This window comes from Struthio camelus, chromosome 36 (genome assembly GCF_040807025.1).
Source record: "Struthio camelus isolate bStrCam1 chromosome 36, bStrCam1.hap1, whole genome shotgun sequence".
NCBI classification, from domain to species: Eukaryota; Metazoa; Chordata; class Aves; order Struthioniformes; family Struthionidae; genus Struthio; species Struthio camelus.
The window spans coordinates 753551-779064 of NC_090977.1; the positions used below are offsets into that span (position 1 = coordinate 753551).

At 70.4% G+C, this 25514-nt stretch overlaps 1 protein-coding gene across 1 annotated transcript; it reads right to left on the minus strand.

Moving 5' to 3' along the window:
* Positions 1–92: 92 nt before the first annotated feature.
* On the minus strand, positions 93–22165 carry ABCF1 (ATP binding cassette subfamily F member 1). The gene is made up of 27 exons (XM_068923864.1): positions 22032–22165; positions 20750–20796; positions 20568–20653; positions 16066–16216; positions 15873–15913; positions 15699–15788; positions 15523–15588; positions 15365–15430; positions 15210–15284; positions 15044–15115; positions 14865–14969; positions 14655–14774; positions 13769–13869; positions 13609–13694; positions 11385–11524; positions 11141–11289; positions 10976–11059; positions 8655–8779; positions 8455–8567; positions 6952–7129; positions 5924–5998; positions 3696–3766; positions 2688–2720; positions 1533–1701; positions 593–657; positions 394–466; positions 93–301 (listed from the first exon to the last, which is right to left on the minus strand). Exons 1-27 carry the CDS (start codon positions 22055–22057, stop codon positions 135–137), a joined length of 2574 nt encoding a protein of 857 aa, XP_068779965.1. The 5' UTR covers positions 22058–22165; the 3' UTR covers positions 93–134.
* Positions 22166–25514: the final 3349 nt, after the last annotated feature.

The following is a 25514-nucleotide window of genomic DNA, read 5'->3' on the forward strand; positions in this document are numbered from 1 at the left end:
CCAGAACAGCAGCACGTTAACTCTGAAACCTACTGACGCCAAGCACCCCGCCCCCGCTCCCCCAGACGCAAATCAGAGCTCGTTCCAGCTGCTGCTGCTCCGTTGTCGTTTATTCCCCCCCCCGGGGGGGCGGCTCAGTCGCGGGGGCGGCCGACGACCACCTCGCCCAGGGCCTCCAGCACCTCCCGCTTGTAGTCGTCGAAGTCGCCGTCGATCTGGCTCAGGCCCTGCTCCTCCACCACCCAGAGCTGGCACGCCGTCTCCGTGATGAGGCGGGCGTCGTGGCTCACCACCACCACCGCTGCGGGCGGGGCCGTCAGCCGCCCGTCACCTCACACGCCCCCCCTTCAGCCCCGCCCTCCCCTTTAGCTCCGCCCCCCCTTTTAAACTCACCTCCCCGGTACTCGTTGATGGCGTCGGCCAAGGCGTCGATGGACTCGATGTCCAGGTTGTTGGTGGGTTCGTCCTGCCGGCGAAGCAGCGGCTCAGCGGGGGCCCAGGCGTCCGGGTTTGGGGGGGGGGGGGACCCAGGCGTCCGGGCTGGGGGGGGCCCAGGCGTCCCCGCGTCTCTCCCCCCCCCCCCAGCACTCACCAGGATGAGGACGTCGGGCTCCCGGCACGCCAGCTCCGCGAACACCACCCGGGCTTTCTGCCCGCCTGCGGCACCGGGGGGGGGGGGGGGGGGGAAGGGGCGTGGCTTAGAGAGCCCCGCCCCCTCGCGAGGGGACACGCCCCCCATAGGCTCCCAGCTCCGTCCGTTAACACCCCCCCCCCATTACCTGGAGCATCAGCCCACTGCCGCAAGCGGGAGAGGCTCCGCCCCTTCCCTAAGCCCCACCCCTGCTGAGAGACTCCGCCCCTTCCCTAAGCCCCACCTCCGATGAGAGGCTCCGCCCCCCCCCCAGAGAGCTCAGCTACCTGCAGTATGTGGAGCCCCACCCCCCCGGGCAGGCCCCGCCCCCCATGAAGCTCCGCCCTCCCAGGAGCCCCCCCCCACCTGCAGAAACCACCCACCTGCAGCTGTGGCTCCGCCCATTCCCCCAAGCCCCGCCCCCGGGTCAGGCCCCGCCCCCTCGGCCCAGGCCCCGCCCCCACCAGAGAGCTCAGCCACCTGCAGCCCGTGCAGCCTCCACCTCCTCCCCTGCAGCCCCTCCCTGGCCCAGGCCCCGCCCCCCTGGTCAGACTCCACCTCCTAGTGTCAGGCCCCGCCCCCTTGGTCCATGCCCCTCCCCCGGCCAGGCCCCGCCCCTACCGGAGAGCTCAGCCCGTGCAGCCTCCACCTCCTCCCCTGCAGCCCCTTCCCGGCCCAGGCCCCGCCCCCCCGGGTCAGGCCCCGCCCCCTAGTGTCAGGCCCCGCCCCCTTGGTCCACGCCCCTCCCCCGGCCAAGCCCCGCCCCCACCAGAGAGCTCAGCCCCCTGCAGCCCGTGCAGCTCCCACCTCCTCCCCCCTGCAGCACCCCCCCCCCCCCCGGGGTCAGACCCCGCCCCCCCGGGGTCAGACCCCGCCCCCCCGGGCCAGGCCCCGCCCCCACCGGAGAGCTTGGCGATCTGCAGCGTGTGGGCGTGGCCCTCGAGGCCGAAGCGGCCCAGGCACTTGCGGGCGTCCTGGTGGGGCAGGTTGAAGCTGCGCTGCAGGTACTCGGCCGCCGTCTCCTGCAGCCGCAGCTGCTCCGCCGCCTGCTGGTTGAAGAACCCCACCTTCTGCGGGGGGGGGGGGGGGGGCGGGGTCAGACAGGCCACGCCCCCGCGGCCGGGCACGCCCCCGTGGGAGGCACGCCCCCCTGGGAGGCACCGCCCCCCTATTGGAGGCACCACCCGCCCCCTGCATTGGGCTGCACCGGGGACAAACCTCATCCCCGAGGGGGTGGGGCCATGCTGGCCACGCCCCCCAGGAGGCCACTCCCACATCAAGCCACGCCCCCATTAAGCCACGCCCCCCAATGGAGGCAATGCCCTCCCTCTGCTTTGGGCTCCACCGGGGACAAACCTCATCCCCGAGGGGGTGGGGCCATGCTGGCCACGCCCCCAGGAGGCCACTCCCACATCAAGCCACACCCCCATTAAGCCACGCCCCCACGGGAGGCACCGCCCCCCCAATGGAGGCAATGCCCTCCCTCTGCTTTGGGCTCCACCGGGGACAAACCTCATCCCCGAGGGGGTGGGGCCATGCTGGCCCCGCCCCCACCAAGCCACGCCCCCCACCAAGCCACGCCCCCCACCAAGCCACGCCCCCATAGAGACACCAACCTCCCTCCAGCAGGGACAAACCACTTCCCAGAGGGGAGGGGCAGGGTCATTTTAGCCACGCCCCCAGGTGACCCCCTCCCCAATAAGCCACGCCCCCATTAAGCCACGCCCCCACAGAGGCACCACCCTCCCTCCGCTTTGGGCTGCACCAGAGGCAACCCCCCCCTCTTCCCTGAGGGGGCGGGGTCATGCTGACCACACCCCATTGGCTCCTCCCCGTGGAGGCCACGCCCCCTGAAGCCACGCCCCCCAGGGAGGCACCGCCCTCCCTCCGCTTCGGGCTCCAGCAGGACAAACCTCTTCCTGGAAGGGGCGGGGTCACGCCGGCCACGCCCCCAGTGGCCCCGCCTCCAGGTAGCCCCGCCTCCCATGAAGCCACGCCCCCCAAGCTCTGGCTGTAGCCCCACCCCCTCAGGCCCCGCCCCCCCCCCTGCACTCACCAGCCGGTGGTTCCTGCGCATCTCACCCCGCGTCTGTGGGGGGGGGGGGTGTCAGTGCCGGGGGGGGCCAAAACCCCCCTGAAATAACCCCAAAACGCCCGGGGGGCCCCGGACACCCCCAAAGCCCTGAGCGGGCCGGGACGTCGGGGGGACGTTTGGGGACGGGGGGGGGGGGCAGCGTGGGGGGGGGCACCGAGGGGACACGGGGGGACGGGGCCGGGAGGCCACGGGGACGGGGGGGGGCGCGGGGGGGGCGCTCTGGGGACGGGGGGGGACACGGGGGGACACGGGGGGGAAACGCGGGGGGGACACGGGGGGGACACTCGCAGGGGGGGGGCCGCGGGGGGGGACACGGGGGGGCACGTGGGGGGGACCCGTTGGGGGGGACCGCGGGGGGGGGGACACACGCGGGGGGGGGACACAGGTGGGGGGGACACGGGGGGGATACACGGGGGGGGATACACGGGGGGGGATACACAGCGGGGACCCGCGGGGGGGGGGCACGCAGGGGGGACCCGTGGGGGCGCCACGCGGGGGGATACACGGGGGGGATACACAGGGGGGACACGAGAGTGGGGGGGACGCGCGGGGGGGCCCGTGGCGGGGACACGGGTGGGGGCCCACGCGGGGGGACACGAGGGTGGGGGGATGCGCGGGGGGGACACGGGTGGGGGGACGCGCGGGGGGGGACACGGGGGGGACATGAGGGTGGGGGGGACGTGCGGGGGGGCACGGGGGGGCCAACACGGGGGGACACACGAGGGTGGGGGGCCATGCGGGGGATGCACAGGGGGGACACGGGTGGGGGGACGCGCGGGGGGACACGGGGGGACACGAGGGTGGGGGGACATGGGTGGGGGGACACGGGTGGGGGGACACGGGTGGGGGGGGACACGAGGGTGGGGGGACGCGCGGGGGGGGACACGGGTGGGGGGACGCACGGGGGGGGACACGGGGGGCCCACGCGGGGGGGGACACGAGGGTGGGGGGACGCGGGGGGGCACCGACCGGGGCGAGCTGCCCGGTGAGCAGCAGCAGCAGGGTGCTCTTGCCCACACCGTTGGGGCCCACGATGCACACTGCCGGCGAGACCCCTCGTTAGCGACCCCTCGTTAGCGACCCCTCGTTAGCGACCCCTCGTTAGCGACCCCTCGTTAGCGACCCCGTTAGCGACCCCTCGTTAGCGACCCCATTAGCGACCCCTCGTTAGCGACCCCCTCGTTAGCGACCCCATTAGCGACCCCTCGTTAGCGACCCCCTCCTTAGCGACCCCCTCCTTAGCGACCCCGTTAGCGACCCCTCGTTAGCGACCCCATTAGCGACCCCTCGTTAGCGACCCCCTCCTTAGCGACCCCGTTAGCGACCCCTCGTTAGCGACCCCGTTAGCGACCCCCCCTTAGCGACGCCCTTGTTAGTGACCCCCGTTAGTGACCCCCTCATTAGTGACCCCCTCGTTAGCGACCTCGTTAGCGACCCCCCTCGTTAGTGACCCCCCCTTAGCGACCCCCCTCGTTAGTGACCCCCCTTAGCGACCCCCTCGTTAGCGACCCCGTTAGCGACCTCATTAGCGACCCCCCTAATTAGTGACCCCGTTAGCGACCTCGTTAGCGACCCCCTCGTTAGCGACCCCCGTTAGTGACCCCATTAGCGACCTTGTTAGCGACCCCCTCGTTAGTGACCCCTCGTTAGCAGCCTCATTAGCGACCCCTCGTTAGCGACGCCCTCGTTAGCAACCCCCGTTAGTGACCCCATTAGCGACCTTGTTAGCGACCCCCTCGTTAGCGACCCCTCGTTAGCAGCCTTGTTAGCGACCCCTCGTTAGCGACCCCCCCTTAGCGACCCCTCTTAGCGACCCCCTTGTTAGCGTTCCCTCGTTAGCGACCCCGTTAGCGACCCCTCATTAGCAGCCTCGTTAGCGACCCCTCGTTAGCGACCCCCTCGTTAGCGGCCTCGTTAGCGACCCCCCCTCATTACCGACCCCGTTAGCGACCCCCCTCGTTAGCGACCCCCTCGTTAGCGGCCTCGTTAGCGACCCCCCCTCATTACCGACCCCGTTAGCGACCCCCCTCGTTAGCGACCCTCTCGTTAGCGACCCCGTCAGCAACCCCATTAGTGACCTTGTTAGTGACCCCCTCGTTAGTGACCCCCCCCCTTAGCGACCCCTCGTTAGCGGCCCCGTTAGCGACCTCGTTAGCGACCCCCCCTTGTTAGCGACCCCGTTAGCGACCTCGTTAGCAACCCTCATTAGCGACCCCGTTAGTGACCCCGTTAGCAACCTCATTAGCAACCTCGTTAGCGACCCCTCATTAGAGACCCCCCCTTAGCGACCCCCTCGTTAGTGACCCGCCTCGTTAGCAACCCCATTGGCAACCCTGTGACCTCGTTAGTGACCTCGTTAGCGACCCCGTTAGTGACCTCGTTAGCGACCCCTCGTTAGCAACCTCACTAGCGACCCCCCCTTAGCGACCCCCTCGTTACTGACCCGCCTCGTTAGCGACTTCCTTGTTAGCGACCTGTTAGCACCCCCCTCATTAGCGACCCCCCCCATTAATGGCCCCTCCCCTCATTAGCAGCCCCCCCTCGTTAGCCCAGCTGCCTCTCCCCTCCCCCCATGTTGTGGTAGGGTCTCCCGCCCCCCCCCCCGTGTTTTGGTAGGGTCTCCCCCCCCCCGTGTTTTGGTAGGGTCTCCCCCCCCCCCCATGTTTTGGTAGGGTCTCCCCCCCCCCGTGTTGTGGTAGGGTCTCCGCCCCCCCCCGTGTTTTGGTAGGGTCTCCCCCCCCCCATGTTTTGGTAGGGTCTCCCCCCCCATGTTGTGGTAGGGTCTCCGCCCCCCCCCATGTTTTGGTAGGGTCCCCCCCCCCCCCCATGTTTTGGTAGGGTCTCCCCCCCCGTGTTTTGGTAGGGTCGCCCCCCCCCCCTCATGTTTTGGTAGGGTCTCCCCCCCCATGTTTTGGTAGGGTCTCCCCCCCCCCCCATGTTTTGGTAGGGTCTCCCCCCCCCATGTTGTGGTAGGGTCTCCGCCCCCCCCCCCCCATGTTTTGGTAGGGTCTCCCCCCCCCCATGTTGTGGTAGGGTCTCCTGCCCCCCCCCATGTTTTGGTAGGGTCTCCGCCCCCCCCCATGTTTTGGTAGGGTCTCCCCCCCCCCCATGTTGTGGTAGGGTCTCCGCCCCCCCTCCCATGTTTTGGTAGGGTCTCCCCCCCCCCCATGTTTTGGTAGGGTCTCCCCCCCCCTCACCCCGCGACTCCATGTCGATGCCGAAGTCGAGGTTGCGGAACAGCAGCTCCTGCCCCTCGTAGCCAAAATCGACGCCTGGGGGGGGGCGAAGGGGCCCTTTAACGCCCCCCCCGGACCCCTCACCTGCCCCCAGTGCCCCCCCGGAGCCCTAGAGACCCCCCGACCCCCCCAGGACCCACCCGACGCCCCCCAGGACCCCCCCGAGCACCATATCCCCCTCCCGAATACCCCCCTGGAGCCTCCCGGAGGCCGTGCCCCCCCCCAGGACCCCCCCAGGCGCCGGATCTCCCCCCCTGGACCCCCCCGGAGGCCGTATCTCCCCCCCAGGACCCCCCGACGCCCCCCAGGACCCCCCCGAATACCCCCCTGGAGCCCCCCCAGAGGCCGTGCCCCCCCCCAGGACCCCCCCAGACACCATATCTCCCCCCTAGGCCCCCCCCAACGCCCCCCAGGACCCCCCCAGGCGCCGTATCTCCCCCCCAGGACCCCCCGACGCCCCCCAGGACCCCCCCAGGCACCGTATCTCCCGCCCAGGACCCCCCCGGAGGCCGTATCTCCCCCCTAGGCCCCCCCAGGACCCCCCCCGGAGCCTGTATCTCCCCCCTAGGACCCCCCGACGCCCCCCAGGACCCCCCCAGGACCCCCCCGGAGGCCATATCTCCCCCCCAGGACCCCCCCGGAGGCCGTATCTCCCCCCCAGGACCCCCCCAGACGCCGTATCTCCCCCCCAGGACCCCCCCCAGAGGCTGTATCTCCCCCCCAGGACCCCCTGACGCCCCCCAGGACCCCCCCCAGACACCATATCTCCCCCCCTGGACCCCCCGGAGGCCATATCTCCCCCCTAGGGCCCCCCAGGACCCCCCCTGGAAGCTGTATCTCCCCTCCAGGACCCCCCGATGCCCCCCAGGACCCCCCCAGGCACCGTATCTCCCCCCCTGGACCCCCCCCAGAGGCCGTATCTCCCCCCTAGGGCCCCCCAGGACCCCCCTCGGAGGCCGTATCCCCCCCCCAGCCCCCCCGGCGGGTACCGTGCAGGCCGAGGACGGGGGGGCTGAGGGGGGGCGGGCTGGGGAAGGTGAAGCGCACGGTGTACTCGCGCGGGCGCTGCAGCAGCTCGGCCCCCCCGGGCTCCTCGGCCGCCGCCGCCGCCGGCCGCCGCCGGCACTTCTGCTGCTTCCGCGTCAGCGCCTCCTTCGCCTGCTTCTCCTGCCGCCGGGGGGGGCACGGGGGGGCTGGCAGCCGCTCCGGCAGCTTCCCCCCCCCCCCAACCAACCCACCAACCCGCCCCGCCATCCTGCCCTGCTCGGGGGGGGGGTCCTGGGGGGTCTGGGGGGGGGCTAGGGGGGTTCAGGAGGGGCTGGGGGGGACCTGGGGGGGACCCTGCGGGGTCTGGGGGGCCTGGGGGGGGTCTGGGGGGTCCTGGGGGGACCCTGGGGGGAATCTGGGGGGCTCAGGAGGGGCTGGGGGGGGTCAGGAGGGGCTGGGGGGGGACCTGGGGGGGATCTGGGGAGTCTTGGGGGGGGACCTGGGGGGGATCCTGGGGAGTCTGGGGGGGGACCTGGGGGGGATCTGGGGAGTCTGGGGGGGGACCTGGGGGGGATCTTGGGGGGTCTGGGGCGTCCTGGGGGGATCCTGGGGGGGTCAGGAGGGGCTGGGGGAGGGACCTGGGGGGTTCAGGAGGAGCTGGGGGGGTCCTGGGGGGGATCTGGGGGGGATCTTGGGGGGTCAGGAGGGGCTGGGGGGGGATCCTGGGAAGTCTGGGGGGGTCCTGGGGGGGACCCTGGGGGGGTCTGGGGGGCTCAGGAGGGGCTGGGGGGCATCCTGCGGGGTATGGGGGGATCAGGAGGGGCTGGGGGGGATCCTGGGGGGGATCTGGGGGGCCTGGGGTGGGTCCTGGGGGGGTCAGGAGGGGCTGGGGGGTTCAGGAGGGGCTGGGGGGGGTCCTGGGGGGTCTGAGAGGATCCTAGAGGGTCTGGTGGGATCCTGGGGGGTGTCAGAGGGATCTGGGGGGATCCTGGGGGGGTCTGAGAAGATCCTAGAGGGTCTGGTGGGATCCCGGGGGGTGTCAGAGGGATCTGGGGGGATCCTGGGGGGGTCTGAGAGGATCCTAGAGGGTCTGGTGGGATCTAGGGGGGTGTCAGAGGGATCTGGGGGGATCCTGGGGGGGTCTGAGAGGATCCTAGAGGGTCTGGTGGGATCCTGGGGGGTGTCAGAGGGATCTGGGGGGATCCTGGGGGGGTCTGAGAAGATCCTAGAGGGTCTGGTGGGATCCTGGGGGGGTCTGAGGGATCTGGGGGGATCCTGGGGGGGTCTGAGAAGATCCTAGAGGGTCTGGTGGGATCCTGGGGGGGTCTGAGGGATCTGGGGGGATCCTGGGGGGGTCTGAGAGGATCCTAGAGGGTCTGGTGGGATCCTGGGGGGTGTCAGAGGGGTCTGGGGGGGATCCTGGGGGGGTCTGAGAGGATCCTAGAGGGTCTGGTGGGATCCCAGGTGTGTGTGGGGGGGGGGGGAACACGGGACCCCCCGCTCACCGCCTGCTTGGTGGACTTGCCGCCGGCCTTGAGGTCGCGCAGCTTCTTCTCCTGCTTCTCGAACTGCTTGAGCAGCTCCTTCTGCTTCTGCTGGTACATCTTCTTGAAGGCCACTGCGGGGACGGGGCCGGGGGCGTCAGCGGGAGTCCTGGGGGGGGGACGGGGGCCCCCCACCCCCTCCCCGGCCGCCCGCCGCGCACTGTAGTTGCCGCGGTAGTAGAAGAGGCGCTGGGCGTCCAGGTGGACGATGTCGGTGCAGACGTCGTCCAGGAAGCCCTGGTCGTGCGACACCACCAGCAGCGTCTTCTTCCACGTCTGCAGGTAGCTGCGGGGACGCAAGGCGGGGAGCGGGGGGGGACACGGGGACGTCGGGGGGGGGACGTCGGGGCCGCGCGGGGGGGCGTCAAGGGGCAGGGGGACATCAAGGGCGTGGGGACGTCGGATGGGCACGTAGGGACGTCATGGGGACATTGGGACGTCAGATGGGGATGCAGGGACGTCACGGGGACACGGGGACGTCGGATGGGCACGTAGGGACGTCACGGGGACGCGGGGATGTCGGGGGGACGCGGGGACGTCGGATGGGCACGCAGAGACGTCACGGGGACACGGGGACGTCACGGGGACGCGGGGACGTCGGATGGGCACATAGGGACGTCACAGGGACGCGGGGACGTCGGATGGGCACGTAGGGACGTCATGGGGACGTTGGGACGTCAGATGGAGATGTAGGGACGTCATGGGGACGCGGGGACATTGGGACGTCAGATGGGGATGCAGGGACGTCACGGGGACACGGGACATTGGGACGTCAGATGGGGATGTAGGGACATCACGGGACGCGGGGGGACGTCGGATGGAGATGTAGGGACGTCATGGGGACACGGGGACGTTGGGGGGACGCAGGGACGTCGGATGGGGACGGGAACATCAGATGGGGACAGGGCCACCATGGGGACAAGGACATCCAGGGCCAGTGCAGGAGTGGGGATGCAAAGAGGGGACACGGGGATGTGGGAGGACACAGGGACATCAGATGGGGACATGGACATCAAGGACACATGGGGACATCAGATGGGGACATGGGCATGCCAGATGAGGACAAGGCCACCATGGGGACGAGGACATCTGGGGTTGGCACAGAAGGAACAGGGACGCGAAGAGGGGACACGGGGACGCCGGATGGGGACATCAGATGGGGTCAGATGGATGTTGGGGGACGCAGGGACATGGGGGCACGCAGGGCATCAGATGGGGTCAAGGCCACCACAGGGACGAGGACATCTGGGGCCGGCGCAGAAGGAGCGGGGACACCAAGAGGGGACGTGGGGACATTGGAGGGACACGAGGACATCAAACGGGGACATGGAAATCAGGGAGACACGGGGACATCAGATGGGGACTCGGGGGACGTCAGATGGGGTCAAGGCCACCACGGGGACGAGGACATCCGGGGCCGCCAGAAGGAGCGGGGACACCAAGAGGGACACGGGGACGCCGGATGGGGACGTCAGATGGGGACGTCAGATGGATGTTGGGGGGACGCAGGGACATCAGGGAGACACGGGGACATCAGATGGGGACTCGGGGGACGTCAGATGGGGTCAAGGCCACCACGGGGACGAGGACATCTGGGGTTGGCAGCAGCAGGAGCGGGGACACCAAGAGGGGACACGGGGACGCCGGATGGGGACGTCAGATGGGGACGTCAGATGGATGTTGGGGGGACGCAGGGACATCAGGGAGACACGGGGACATCAGATGGGGACTCGGGGGACGTCAGATGGGGTCAAGGCCACCACGGGGACGAGGACATCCGGGGCCGGCGCAGAAGGAGCGGGGACACCAAGAGGGGACACGGGGACGCCGGATGGGGACGTCAGATGGATGTTGGGGGGACGCAGGGACATCAGGGAGACACGGGGACATCAGATGGGGACTCGGGGGACATCAGATGGGGTCAAGGCCACCACGGGGACGAGGACATCCGGGGCCGGCGCAGAAGGAGCGGGGACACCAAGAGGGGACACGGGGACGCCGGATGGGGACGTCAGATGGATGTTGGGGGGACGCAGGGACATCAGGGAGACACGGGGACATCAGATGGGGACTCGGGGGACGTCAGATGGGGTCAAGGCCACCACGGGGACGAGGACATCCGGGGCCGGCGCAGCAGGAGCGGGGACACCAAGAGGGGACACGGGGACGCCGGATGGGGACGTCAGATGGATGTTGGGGGGACGCAGGGACATCAGGGAGACACGGGGACATCAGATGGGGACTCGGGGGACGTCAGATGGGGTCAAGGCCACCACGGGGACGAGGACATCCGGGGCCGGCGCAGCAGGAGCGGGGACGCCAAGAGGGGACGCGGGGAACGTTTTGGGGGAGGAAGGAAGGAAGAAGGGGTGTCCGACCCCGGGGACAACCGCCACCACCCCCGGGGACAACCGCCACCACCCCTTGGGGACAACCGCCACCCCCCCCCCCGCCTTGGGGACAACCGCCACCGCCGCCCCACTTGTTGAGCCAGATGACGGCGTTGAGGTCCAGGTGGTTCGTGGGCTCGTCCAGCATCAGCAGCGTCGGCTCCATGAAGAGCGCCCTGCGGCGGCGGTGTCACGAGTGCGCCGGGCCTCAGCTCCGTCCCCCACCCAACCTCGTCCCCCCCCACAAACCCTTTCACCTGGCCAGCGACACCCGCATCCTCCAGCCGCCCGAAAACTTCCTGGTGGCCCGGTTCTGCATCTCGGGGTTGAAGCCGAGGCCGGCCAGGATGCGACGCGCCTTGGCCTCGGCGGCGGCCGCCCCGATCGCCCGCAGCTCCTCGTACACCTTGGCGACGAGGCGAGGGCCGGCGTCGGGAAACGGAGGGGCCCAGGCGTCCGGCCGGCGCCCCGTCGTCCCCCCGCCGCCGCCGCCGCGGGTACCTTCTCGAGGCGCTCGGCCGCCGCGTCGTCGCCCCGCTCCAGCTCCGCCTGCAGCCGCTTCTCCTCCTGCAGCAGCCGCAGCCGCTTCGTGTCGGCCCGCAGCACCGCCTGCACCGCCGGCGTCTCGTCCGCCGCCACCTCTGCGCGGGGCCGCACGGGGCTGCTGCGGCGGGCCCAGGCGTCCGGGCCGGCCTCGCTCCCCGCCCCGACGCGGCCCAGGTGTCCCCGGGGCGGGGGGGGGGGTACCACCTCTCTGAGGGGCCCAGGTGTCCGGGTGGCCTCGCTCCATCCCAAGGGGGCCCAGGAATCCGCGGGGGGGGGGGCTGGTTCCACCTCTGAGGGGCCCAGGTGTCCGGGACGGCAGGTACCACCTCTCTGAGGGGCCCAGGAGTCGGGGGGGGGGGTGTTCCACCTCTCTGAGGGGCCCAGGTGTCCGGGTGGGGGGGGAGGGTGTTCCACCTCTCTGAGGAGCCCAGGAGTCCGGGGGGGGTGTTCCACCTCTCTGAGGGGCCCAGGTGTCCGGGTGGCCTCGCTCCATCCCAAGGGGACCCAGGAGTCCGGGGGGGGGGGGGCTGGTTCAACCTCTGACAGGCCCAGGTGTCTGGGGCGGCGGGTACCACCTCTCTGAGGGGCCCAGGAGTCCGGGGGGGGGGCTGTTCCACCTCTCTGAAGGGCCCAGGAGTCGGGGGGGGGCTGTTCCACCTCTCTGAGGGGCCCAGGAGTCCGGGGGGGGGCTGTTCCACCTCTCTGAGGGGCCCAGGAGTCCGGGGGGGGGCTGTTCCACCTCTCTGAGGGGCCCAGGAGTCCGGGCAGGGGGGGGGTTCCACCTCTCTGAGGGGCCCAGGAGTCCGGGGGGGGTGTTCCACCTCTCTGAGGGGCCCAGGAGTCCGGGCGGGGGGGGGGGTTCCACCTCTCTGAGGGGCCCAGGAGTCCGGGCGGGGGGGTGTTCCACCTCTCTGAGGGGCCCAGGAGTCCGGGGGGGGGGGCTGTTCCACCTCTCTGAAGGGCCCAGGAGTCGGGGGGGGGCTGTTCCACCTCTCTGAGGGGCCCAGGAGTCCGGGGGGGGGCTGTTCCACCTCTCTGAGGAGCCCAGGAGTCCGGGGGGGGTGTTCCACCTCTCTGAGGGGCCCAGGAGTCCGGGCGGGGGGGGGGTTCCACCTCTCTGAGGGGCCCAGGAGTCCGGGGGGGGTGTTCCACCTCTCTGAGGGGCCCAGGAGTCCGGGCGGGGGGGTGTTCCACCTCTCTGAGGGGCCCAGGAGTCCGGGCGGGGGGGGGGTTCCACCTCTCTGAGGGGCCCAGGAGTCCGGGGGGGGTGTTCCACCTCTCTGAGGGGCCCAGGAGTCCGGGCGGGGGGGTGTTCCACCTCTCTGAGGGGCCCAGGAGTCCGGGCGGGGGGGGGTTCCACCTCTCTGAGGGGCCCAGGAGTCGGGGGGGGGGGGTTTCCACCTCTCTGAGGGGCCCAGGTGTCCGGGCGGGGGGGGGGGGTGTTCCACCTCTCTGAGGGGCCCAGGAGTCCGGGGGGGCGGGTTCCACCTCTCTGAGGGGCCCAGGTGTCCGGGGGGGGGGGTGTTCCACCTCTCTGAAGGGCCCAGGAGTCCGGGGGGGGGCTGTTCCACCTCTCTGAGGGGCCCAGGAGTCCGGGGGGGGGGGTTTCCACCTCTCTGAGGGGCCCAGGAGTCCGGGGGGGGGCTGTTCCACCTCTCTGAGGGGCCCAGGTGTCCGGGCGGGGGGGGGGGGTGTTCCACCTCTCTGAAGGGCCCAGGAGTCCGGGGGGGGGGGTTTCCACCTCTCTGAGGGGCCCAGGAGTCCGGGGGGGCGGGTTCCACCTCTCTGAGGGGCCCAGGAGTCCGGGCGGGGGGGGGTTTCCACCTCTCTGAGGGGCCCAGGTGTCCGGGTGGCCTCACTCCATCCCAAGGGGACCCAGGAGTCTGGGGGGGGGGGGGGTTCCACCTCTGAGGGGCCCAGGAGTCCGGGGGGGGGGGGGCTGGTTCCACCTCTCTGAGGGGCCCAGGAGTCCGGGCGGCCTCGCTCCACCCCAAAGGGGCCCAGGTGTCCGGGAGGGAGCTGGTTCTACCTCTCTGAAGGGCCCAAGTGTCCGGGTGTTGGGGACTGGGGGGGGGGGGGGGGGGCTCTTGCTCCATCCCACCAAGGGACCCAGCAGGCGTCCCGGAGCCCAGCGGGGCCCCGGCGTCCGGGCGGCGAGGGCCCCGGCGTCCGGGCGCACCTTGCTCGCAGAGCAGCACGTCGATGTTGGGCGGGATGCTGAGCGCCCGGTTGGCGATGTGCTTCAGCAGCGTCGTCTTCCCCTTCCTGCCGGGGGGGGGGGGGGGTTAAACCGGCTCCCCAAGAGCCGCCCCGACGCCCCGGTGACGGGCGCCACCTACCCGTTGGGGCCCACGAGGCCGTAGCGGCGGCCGGCCACGATGTAGAGGTCGGCGTTGACGAAGAGCTCCTTGCCGTGCGCCGAGATGCTGAACTTCTCCAGCTGGGACGGGGACGAGGTGGGGGGGGGGACGTCAGGTGGGAGGGGCCACCACCCCAGGGTGACAGGGCGACGTGGGGGGGGGGCCACCGCGCCGAGGCTCAGGGGAAAGGGGTGGTGGCACCTCAGGGTGACGGGGGAACGCGGGAGGGGCCACCGCGTGGGGATGGAGAACATGGGAGGTGCCACCTCAAAGGGATGGAGGACACGAGAGGTGCCACCACGTGGGCATGGAGAACATGGGAGGTGCCACCTCAAAGGGATGGAGGACACGAGAGGTGCCACCAAGCGGGGATGGAAGACATGGGAGGTGCCACCTCAGGGGGACATGAGAGGTGCCACCACGTGGGGATGGAGAACATAGGAGGTGCCACCTCGGGGGGACACGAGAGGTGCCACCACGTGGGGATGGAGAACATGGGAGGTGCCACCTCGGGGGGACACGAGAGGCGCCACCACCACATGGGCATGGAGAACATGGGAGGTGCCACCTCAGGGGGATGGGGGACACGAGAGGTGCCACCAAGCGGGGATGGAAGACATGGGAGGTGCCACCTCAGGGGGACATGAGAGGTGCCACCACGTGGGGATGGAGAACATGGGAGGTGCCACCTCGGGGGGACACGAGAGATGCCACCACCACATGGGGATGGAGAACATGGGAGGTGCCACCTCAGGGGGACACGAGAGGTGCCACCAAGCGGGGATGGAAGACGCGGCGGATGCCACCTCGGGGCGACCAGGGGGACACGAGAGGTGGCACCGGCGGGGGGACGGGGACGGGGCACCTTGATGTCGGAGGCGTTCTCCAGCATGGCCTGGCGCGACGACAGCTCCGCCTGCGACACGGCGAAGTCGCTCTCGGCCGCCGCCGCCGCCATGGCCGCCACCTGCCGCTCGTACTCCAGCTGCCGGGAAGAAAGGGGGCGGGGTCAGCGCTGGCCCCGCCCCCGGCATGTAGCCCCGCCCCCAGCCCGTAGCCCCGCCCCCTCCCTTACCTGCTTCTTCATCTTCTTCTTCTCTTTCTTGCTCAAACGGGCGCCGCCGCCGCCCTCCTCCTCCTTCCTCCCGGCCTCCTCTTCCTCCTCCTCCTCCTCCGAGCGCTGCGGGTTGGGGGGGGGGGTGTCAAGGGGCCCAGGCGTCCGGGAGCAGCCCCCCCCCCCCCCCCACTACTTACGGGCTCGCTGCCCGGCCGGCCTCCTTCGGCCTCGTCCTCATCGTCGTCGTCGCCCAAAGCGGCGAATTTGTTCTAGAAAAGGTGGCGGGGGGGGGGGAGGGGGGTGAGGGAGGGGCCCGGACGCCTGGGCCCGCGGGGACCCCGGCTCGTCCTGCCTCGCTCTTACCTGGGCCACCGGGTTCTTCCTCCCCTTGGCCTTCCTCCCGCCGCCGTCACCTTCCTCGGCCGCTTTGTTCCCGCCCTGGAAGAAATCCGAATTTGGGGGGACGCCGCCACGGCAGAAGGGCCCAGGCGTCCGGGCCGGGGACGATTTCGCTTCACCTTCCCGCTCTTGCTTCCCGCCTCTTCCTCGGAGCCTTCGGCCTCGTCCTCGCTGGCGGTTTTCCCCTGGGGGAAGAGGTGAGAGAAGGGGTGGTGGGGAAGGGGGGGGGGGGGGCGTCCTCCATTTTGGGGGCGTCCGTCCCGTCCGTCCCCCTCACCTGCTGCTTCCCCCGGATCCTCTCGTTCTTCCGGCTCTTCCTCTTCTTCTCGCCCTCCTCTTCCTCCTGCCCGCAGCCTCGTGTAGCGGGCGGCACCCAGGCGTCCGGGTGGGTGCCCCCTACCCAAAAACCGCCACGGGGCCCAGGCGTCCGGGCCCTCCCTCCCCCACACGCACCTTGCTGCCCTTGCCGGGCCGGCGGCCTTCGTCCTCCTCCTCCTCCTCCTCGCTCTGCTCCCGGCTCAGGGCCGCGAAGACGTTGCCGCCCTGGGCAAGGGCGAAGCTGGAACTTTGGGAACCCCCAAAAAACCCGTTTCCCCCCCGTTTTGGAGCCCCCCCCCCCCAACTCACCTTCCTCCTCCTCCTCCTCCCGCCTTTGCCGGGGGCCGGAGCTGTTGGGGGGGGGGGAAGGACATAGAGTCGCAGGTCAGCCGAGGCCCAGAGAGGACCCGGGCCCGCTGCCCGCGGACGCTCTAGCCCGCTCACCTCGCTGCTCCCGAGAGGGGAAACTGAGGCAGCGGGCACCCGGGCGGCCGGGACTCACCTTCCTCCTCCTCCTCCTCCTCCTCGCTGCCCCCGGCCGCCGCCAGCTCCCGCAGCCGCCGGCTAAGCTCCGCCTCCTCCGCGGCCGCAGGCTCCGCCTCCGGGCGCCGCCTCTCCTTCCGCCGCTCCCCCCCCCGCCGCCGCCGGGGGCCCTGGGGGCCGCGTGAGCCCCCTGGGCCCCCCCCGGGCCCTGCCTACGCCTCCCGTTGCCCCCCCTCGCCCCTCCAGTACCTGCTATTACCCCTTCGGTACCCCCCATTACCCCTTCAGTACCCCCCGTTACCCCCTTATCACTGTTACCCCTTTAGTACCCCCCGTTACCCCTTCAGTACCTGCTATTACCCCTTCGGTACCCCCCATTACCCCTTCAGTACCCCCCGTTACCCCCTTATCACTGTTACCCCTTCAGTACCTGCTATTACCCCTTCAGTACCCCCATTGCCTCTTTAGTACCTGCTATTACCCCCTTTAGTACTCCCCTTACCCCTTCAGTACCTGCTATTATCGCTTCAGTGCCCCCTGTTACTGGTTTAGTACCTATTACCCCTTTACTACTGCTTGTTACCCCTTCAGTACCCCCATTACCCCTTCAATACCTGCTATTACTCCTTTAGTACCCCCTTACCCCTTCAGCACCCCCGTTACCCCTTCAGTACCTGCTATTACCCCTTCAGTACCCCCCGTTACCCACTTATTACCGTTATCCCTTCAGCACCCCCCTTACCCCCTTAGTACCGTTACCCCTTCGTTACCCCTTCGTTACCCCTTCAGTACCCCCTTACCCCATTCAGTACCTGTTACCCCATTCAGTACCCGCTATTACCCCCTTAGTACCCCCATTGCCCCTTCAGTCCCTGCTGTTACCCCTTCAGTACCTGCTGTTACTCCTTCAGTACCTTTGTTCACCCCTTTAGCTCTCACTACCCCTTCAATTCCTATTACCCCTTTAACGCCTGCTGTTACCCCTTTAGTACTCCCTGCTACCCCTCTAGTACCTGCTATCACCCCTTTAATACCTCCGTTACCCCTTCAGCACCCACTATTGCCCCTTTAGTACCTCCGTTACCCTTCCAGTACCTGCTCTTACCCCTTTGATAGCCCCCGTTACCCCTGTAGTACCTGCTATCACCCCTTTAGTACCCACTATTGCCCCTTTAGTACCTCCGTTACCCTTCCAGTACCCGCTTTTACCCCTTTGATAGCCCCCGTTACCCCTGTAGTACCTGCTATTACCCCTTTAATAGCCCCCATTACCCCTTTAATACCTCCGTTACCCTTCCAGTACCCCCTTTTGCCCCTCTGATAGCCCCCGTTACCCCTCTATACTCCCCATTATTCTTTCAGTACACGTTATCACCCCTTTAGTACCAACTCCTGCCCCTCTACTACCCACCGTTACCCCTTTAATACCCGCTACTACCCTTTTAATACCTGCTATCGCCCCTTTAGCACCCCCTTGCCTCTGCAATAGCTCCTATTACCCATTTAGTGCTCCCCGTTACCCTTTCATACCCCTTACTACCCCTTCAGTCCCTCTGATCCCCCTCCAGTACTCCTTGTTACCCCCGTAGTACCTCCTATTACCCTTGCAGTACCTGCTCATACCCCTTTAGCGCCCGCTATTGCACCTTCAATACCTCGCATTACTGCTCCGGTGCTCCTTGTTACCCTCTTGGTACTCCCCCTTACTCCTTTGGTGCCTGCTATTACCTCTTCAACACCTCCTGTTAGCGCCTCAGTACCCCCATCACCCGCTCAGTGCTCCTTGTTACCCTTTTAGTACCCTGTTACTCCTTCAATACCCGCTACCGCCCCGTTAGCGCTGCCTGTTACCCCCTCACTACCCCCATTACCCCCTAGTACCCGCTGTTCCCCCTCCAGCGCCCACTGTTGCTGCTCCAGCACCCCCTCTCCGCGCTTCCCCCCCGCTCTGCCAGTGCTTTCGCGCTGCCCGCCGGCCCCTTGTTAATCCCCACCAGGACCCTACCGCGGCCTCCTGCTCCTCCGCCGCCCCCGTTACCGCTCCGTTTCGGCCCAACTCTTCCTCAGCACCGCCGTCGCCCCGTTACCAACCCGCGTCAGCTCTTCAGCCCTGCCCCACGCTCCTCCACTGTCTCCCTCCCGCTGCTTTATTAGCGCCTAATACCCCTCCAACCCTGCTTGAGCCCCCTTTCTATCCGTTTCCTCCCTATTACCACTTAATACCGCCTTGCTGTTTTTAATTCCCATTTCATTACTGCCTCATATCTGTTTATTACTGCCTAATGCTTCTTTATTAGCTGCTTATTACGTATTTATTGCCGCTATCAGGGTCTTATTCCCGTGTCTCATCCCTCTGCTCTTCTCTCTTACCCTCGTATTACCCCTCCACTACTCTATTACCTATCTAACGCCCCTTCATTAGCCCTATTAACCCCTTATTACTGCCTGATACCCCTTTATCACTCCCTATTACGCCTTTATTACTGCTCGATACCCCCTTATTTCTTTCTCTTACCCCTTCATTACGCTTTTACCCCTTTATTAGCTCCGTAATAGCCCTTCATTAGCGCTATTAGCCTTTCGTTAGGGCCCGGTACCCTCTCGTGGCGGCGCTGTCACCCCCTTACTGCACCCGCTACCCCTTCGCTCCCCGCTCTTACCCCGTTATTACCCCTTTTCCCCTTCCTGACGCCTCTCGTCCCCTCCCAGTAACCCCACTGCCCCTCGTCAGCACCCAGCACCCCTTGATGACCCCGCGTTACCCCCCGCCCCCGGCCGCCCCCCGTCGCTGCCCCCCGGTACCGCTCTCGTCACCCCTGCTCGCCTCCCTCCCTTCTAACGCTGTCGTTACCCCCCCGCCCCCCCCAGCGTCGTTACTCCGCTCGCCGCTCTCTACCGCTCGTTAGCGCCGGCTCGCTGCTCCCTGCATCCTCCGGGGACCGCCGGTACCCCCCCGTCACCCCCCCCCGTCACCCGCCGGTACTCCCCGTCACCCCCCCCGTCACCCCCCCGTCACCCGCCGGTACCCCCACGTCACCCGCCGGTACCCCGTCACCCGCCGGTACCCCTCCATCACCCCCCCGTCACCCGCCGGTACTCCCCGTCACCCCCCCCGTCACCCGCCGGTACCCCCCGTCACCCCCCCCGTCACCCGCTGGTACCCCCCCGTCACCCCCCCCGTCACCTGCCGGTACCCCCCCCGTCACCCCCCGTCACCCGCCCGTCACCCGCCGGTACCCCCCCGTCACCCGCCCGTCACCCGCCCGTCACCCACCGGTACTGCCTGTTGCCTGTCGGTACCCCCATCACCCATTAGTACACCCCAGCACTCGTCGGTACACCCTGTTGCCTGTCGGTACCCCCATCACCCATCGGTAACCCGTTACCCTGTTGGTACCCCCATTACTCGTCAGTACCCCTCATTACCCTGTTGGTACTCCCCATTACCTGTCGGTACCCCCATTACTCATCAGTACCCCCCCCCATTACCTGTTGGTACCATTGGTACCCCCTTACCTGTCAGTAACACCCCGTTACCCATCAGTACCGCCTGTTACCTCTTGCTACCCCCATTACCACCTGCCAGAACCCCCCGTTACCTGTTGGTAACACCCTGTCACCCGTTGGTACTGCCCATTACCTGTTGGTACTCCCGTTACCCATCAGTACACCCCATTACCTGTCGGTACCCCCTGTTACCTGTTGGTACCACCCCGTAACTCGTCAGTACTGCCCATTACCTGTTGGTACCCCTGTTATGCGTCAGTACCCCCGTTACCTGTCAGTAACACCCTGTTACCCACCAGCACACTCCTGTCACCTGCTGGTAACACCGTGTTACCTGTCACTACTGCCCGTTACCTGTTGGTACCCCTGTAACCCATCAGTACACCCCATTACCTGTCGGTACCCCCTCATTACCTGTTGATAACACCCCATTACCCATCCATACACCCTGTTACCTGTCAGTACCCCGTTACCTGTTGGTAACACCCCGTTACCCATCCGTACTGCCCATCACCTATTGGTACCCCCACTACGTATCAGTACTGCCTGTTACCTGTTGGTACCGCCGCTACCTGCCAATACCCCCAGTTACCTGTTGGTACCCCCATTACATATTGGTACTGCCTGTTACCTGTTGGTACCCCCACTACCTGTCAATACCCCCCCGTTACCTGTTGGTACCCCCATTACATATTGGTACTGCCTGTTACCTGTTGGTACTCCCACTACCTGTCAATACCCCCCGTTACCCGTTGGTACCCCCATTGCCTGTCAATACCCCCCATTACCTGTTGGTACCCCCATTACATATTGTTACTACCTGTCATCTGTCAATACCCCCGCTACCTGTCAATACCCCCCCGTTACCTGTTGGTACCCCCATTGCCTGTCAATACCCCCCCGTTACCTGTTGGTACCCCCGCTACCTGCCAATACCCCCCGTTACCTGTTGGTACCCCCGCTACCCGTCAATACCCCCCGTTACCCGCCGGTACCCCCGTTCCCCCCCGGTACCTGCGGCGGCGGCTCCTGGTCGGGGGCGGTCGGGGGGGCGGCGGGGGGCGGCGGGGGGGCGGCTCCTCCGCCAGCTCCTCGAAGAACTGGGGGGGGGCAGAGGTCAGGGGGTCGCGGGGGCAGAGGTCAAGGGTCGCGGGGGGTCGCGGGGGTCGGGCGGGGGGGGGGGGGTCGCGGCTCACCGATTTCTTGCCCCGCCGGTCCTTCTTGCCCTTCTTCACCGGCTGGTCTGGAAAAGGGGGGGGGGGGAAGGGGGTCAGGGCACCCGGCAGGGGCCCAGGCGTCCGGGCGGACCACCCCCCCGACTCCTCCAGGGGCCCAGGCGTCCGGTTGGACCACCCCCCCCCGACTCCTCCAGGGGCCCAGGCATCCGGGCAGCACCCCCCCCCCCGACTCCTCCAGGGGCCCAGGCGTCCGGGCGGACCCCCCCCCCCGACTCCTCCAGGGGCCCAGGCGTCCAGGCGGACCACCCCCGACTCCTCCAGGGGCCCAGGCGTCCGGGCAGCACCCCCCCCACGACTCCTCCAGGGGCCCAGGGGTCCGGGCAGCCCCCCCCCCACCAACCCCTCCAGGGGCCCAGGTGTCCGGGCAGCACCCCCCCCCCCGACTCCTCCAGGGGCCCAGGCTTCCGGGCACGCCCTGCCCCACCCCACGCTGCCCCGAGGGGCCCAGGCGTCCGGGCCGCTGCCACGTGCTCTGACCCTCTCCTAGGTGCCCTCGCTGCCCCCCCCTGCCCACCCCATGAGGGGCCCAGGCGTCTGGGTCCCCCCCCCCAGCAAGGGGCCCAGGCATCCGGGTTCACCCCACAAGGGGCCCAGGCGTCCGGGTTCACCCCCTCCACGAGGGGCCCAGGCATCCAGGCTCCCTCCCCAAGCAAGGGGCCCAGGCGTCCTGCCCCCTCTCCCACGAAGGGCCCAGGCGTCCGGGCTCCCCCCCCCAATGACGGGCCCAGGCGTCCGGGCTCCCCTCACCCCGAGGGGCCCAGGCATCCTGCCCCCCTCCCCCACGAAGGGCCCAGGCATCCTGCCCCCCCCCAACAAGGGGCCCAGGCGTCCGGGCTCCCCCACCAAGAAGGGCCCAGGCGTCCCACCCCCCCCAAGAGGGGCCCAGGCGTCCCACCCCCCCCAAGAGGGCCCCAAGCGTCCTGCCCCCCCCACGAGGGGCCCAGGCGTCCGGGTTCATCCCACGAGGGGCCCAGGCGTCCCGCCCCCCCCCACGAGGGGCCCAGGCGTCCGCCTCCCCCCACGAGGGGCCCAGGCGTCCGCCTCCCCCCCCACCACGAGGGGCCCAGGCGTCCCGCCCCCCCCCACGAGGGGCCCAGGCGTCCGCCTCCCCCCCCACCACGAGGGGCCCAGGCGTCCCGCCCCCCCCAAGAGGGGCCCAGGCGTCCTGCCCCCCCCCACCACGAGGGGCCCAGGCGTCCGGCTCCCCCCCCCCCCCGAGGGGCCCAGGCGTCCGGCTCACCCTGCCCCTCGCCCTCCCCCCGCCATTCCTCCTGCCGGGCCGCCGCCGCCGGCCGCGCTCCCTTCGGCATGGCCGGGCGCCGCTCACTGCGCATGCGCCGGGCCACCGAGACCCGCGGCCTAGAGCGCCGCTCCTCCTCCTCCCCCCCTCCCTCCGCCACTTCCGGTCCGCCGGCCGCCCGTCGAGCCCGCCCCCGCCTCCCCATTGGCCGCCCCGCCCCCTCGGCCCCGCCCCCCGCTCTGCTCCCATTGGAGCACCGCCCCCGCCGTCCCGCCCCCTCCCTCATTGGCCCGCCCCGCCCCACGTGGGATGCTCTCGCGCGCGCTCTCTCCCCCCCTCCCACCCCTCCCGCTCCTGATTGGCCGCGGCCGGCCCCGCCCCGCCACGTGACCTCCCGGCATGCCCCGCAAGCGGCCGTTCAGCGCCAAGCGCAAGAAGCAGCAGCTGCGCGAGCGGCGCGACCGGAAGCGCGGCGGTGAGGCCCCGCCCCCTCCCCGCGGCGGGGGGGCCCCGGCGTCCGGCTGACCCCGCCCCCTGACCTCTGACCCCGACCCCTGACCTCTGACCCCGCCCCCTGACCTCTGACCCCGACCCCTGACCTCTGACCCCGACCCCCCCCCAGATGCCCCCCCGGCCCCGGGCTCCGGCCCCGGCAGCCGCCAGCGCGGAGGGGACGCGGCCGCCGCCGCCCCCGCCCCCGCCGCCGCCCCGGGCAGCGACCCCGGCAGGTACCGCGGGGGGCGGGAGAGGGGCCCCGGCGTCCGGGGGGCGGGGAGGGGCCCAGGCGTCCGGGGAGAGGGGAGAGAGAGGGGCCCTGGCGTCCGGGCGAGGGCGGGAAGGGCCCAGGCGTCCGGGGCTGAGCGGGAGGGCAGGGAGCGGGGCCCAGGCGTCCGGGGGGCGGGGAGGGGCCCAGGCGTCCGGGGGGAGGGCAGGGAGCGGGGCCCCGGCGTCCGGGGGGAGGGCAGGGAGCGGGGCCCCGGCGTCCGGGGGGAGGGCAGGGAGCGGGGCCCAGGCGTCCGGGGGGAGGGCAGGGAGCGGGGCCCAGGCGTCCGGGGGGAGGGCAGGGAGCGGGGCCCCGGCGTCCGGGGGGAGGGCAGGGAGCGGGGCCCCGGCGTCCGGGGGGAGGGCAGGGAGCGGGGCCCCGGCGTCCGGGGGGAGGGCAGGGAGCGGGGCCCCGGCGTCCGGGGGGAGGGCAGGGAGCGGGGCCCAGGCGTCCGGGGGCCCCGGCGTGCGGCGCTGAGGGCGCCGGGCGGCCGGCAGGTTCCGCCTGCAGCTGGGGGCGCCGGGGGGGGCGGCGGCGCTGGAGCGGCGCCTGCGCAGGGCCCGCGAGCGCCCGCTGCGCCCGCTGCCCCCCACCGCCCTCGAGCTCGACCCCGACGCCCTCTACGGCCCCGGTGAGCCACCCCTCCCCCCCCCCGTGGGGCGGGGAAATACCCGGGGGGAGGGGCAAGGAGTGGTGGGGGGGCGGGAGGCTGGAGGGGCCCAGGCGTCCGGGCGGGGGGAGGCTGGAGGGTCCCAGGCATCCGGGCAAGGAGAAGAACCCAGGCGTCCGGGCGAGGGCGGGAAGGGCCCAGGCGTCCGGGCGAGGGCGGGAAGGGCCCAGGCGTCCGGGCGAGGGCGGGAAGGGCCTAGGCGTCCGGGCGAGGGCGGGAAGGGCCCAGGCGTCCGGGCGAGAGTCAGAAGGGCCCAGGCATCCAGGTGAGGAGAAGGGCCCAGGCGTCCGGGCGAGAGCGGGAAGGACCCAGGCGTCCGGGCGAGGGCGGGAAGGGCCCAGGCGTCCGGGCGAGGAGAAGGGCCCAGGCGTCCGGGCGAGGGCGGGAAGGGCCCAGGCGTCCGGGCGAGGAGAAGGGCCCAGGGGTCCGGGCGAGAGTGAGAAGGACCCAGGCGTCCGGGCGAGGAGAAGGGCCTAGGCGTCCGGGCGAGAGTGAGAAGGACCCAGGCGTCCGGGCGAGGGCGGAAAGGGCCCAGGCGTCCGGGCGAGAGTGAGAAGGGCCCAGGCGTCCAGGCGAGGAGAAGGGCCCAGGCGTCCGGGCGAGGGCGGAAAGGGCCCAGGCGTCCGGGCGAGGGCAGGAAGGACCCAGGCGTCCGGGCGAGAGCGGGAAGGACCCAGGCGTCCGGGCGAGGAGAAGGACCCAGGGGTCCGGGCGAGGGCGGGAAGGGCCCAGGCGTCCGGGTGAGAGTGGGAAGGACCCAGGCGTCTGGGCGAGAGCGGGAAGGGCCCAGGCGTCCGGGCAAGGAGAAGGGCCCAGGCGTCCAGGCGAGAGTGAGAAGGACCCAGGCATCCGGGCGAGAGCAGGCGTCCGGGCGAGGGCGGGAAGGGCCCAGGCGTCCGGGCGAGGAGAAGGGCCCAGGCGTTCGGGCGAGGAGAAGGGCCCAGGCGTCCGGGCAAGGAGAAGGGCCCAGGCGTCCGGGCAAGGAAAAGGGCCCAGGCGTCCGGGCGAGGGCAGGAAGGGCCCAGGCGTCCGGGCGAGGAGAAGGGCCCAGGCGTCCGGGCGAGGAGAAGAACCCAGGCGTCCGGGCGAGGGCGGGAAGGGCCCAGGCGTCCGGGCGAGGAGAAGGGCCCAGGCGTCCGGGCGAGGAGAAGAACCCAGGCGTCCGGGCGAGGGCGGGAAGGGCCCAGGCGTCCGGGCGAGGGCGGGAAGGACCCAGGCGTCCGGGCGCCCCAGGCCTGGATTTCCCCCGGCGCCCGCCCTGGACTTACGCCATGAGCCGCGAGGAGCTGCTGGCCCGCGAGGAGGCCGCTTTCCGGGCCTTCCTGCGGGGGCTGCCGCGGGGCCGGGCCCCCCCCGGGGACGCCGGTGACACCGCCGGCGACAGCGACAGCGACGAGGACGGCGGCGCCATCGCCCCCTTCGAGCACAACCTGGAGGTGACGCCGGCGGGGGGGGGAGGGGACGCTTGGGGACACCCGCGGGGGGGGGCGCCCGCCCCCCCCTCCGACCCCTGTGTGTCCCCCCCCCCCCCCCAGACGTGGCGGCAGCTCTGGCGGGTGCTGGAGATGTCCGACATCGTCCTGCTGGTGGCCGACGCCCGGCACCCGGTGAGCGGCGGGGCCCAGGCGTCCGGGGCGGGCGGGGTCCGGGTGTCCTGGCGCTGTTAAAACCCCACGGGGCAGGGACCCAGGCGTCCGGGGCAGGGGGACCCAGGCGTCCGGGTGCTTTTGGGGCCTGACTGGGTGAGGACCCAGGCGTCCGGGCGCCATCAGAGCCCCCTGGGGCAGGGACCCAGGCGTCCGGGCCCGGGGGCCCAGGCGTCCGGGCACCATCAGAGCCCCCCAGGGCAGGGACCCAGGCATCCGGGCCCGGGGGCCCAGGCGTCCAGGTGCCATCAGAGCCCCCCGGGGCAGGGGCCCAGGCGTCCGGGTGCCATCAGAGCCCCATGGGGCAGGGACCCAGGCGTCCGGGCCAGGGGGCCCAGGCGTCCGGGCGCCATCAGAGCCCCCCGGGGCAGGGACCCAGGCGTCCGGGCCAGGGGGCCCAGGCG

Excerpts from the sequence above, each read along its gene's own strand:
- ABCF1 (XM_068923864.1), bottom strand. The coding sequence starts at position 22,057 with ATGGCGGGGGGAGGGCGAGGGGCAGG. Across the intron at positions 15,914-16,065 it reads GGAGGAGGAGGAGGAGGAAG|CTCCGGCCCCCGGCAAAGGC; the intron begins GTGAGTCCCGGC and ends CCCCCCCAACAG. Across the intron at positions 658-1,532 it reads GCAGATCGCCAAGCTCTCCG|GCGGGCAGAAAGCCCGGGTG; the intron begins GTGGGGGCGGGG and ends CCGGTGCCGCAG.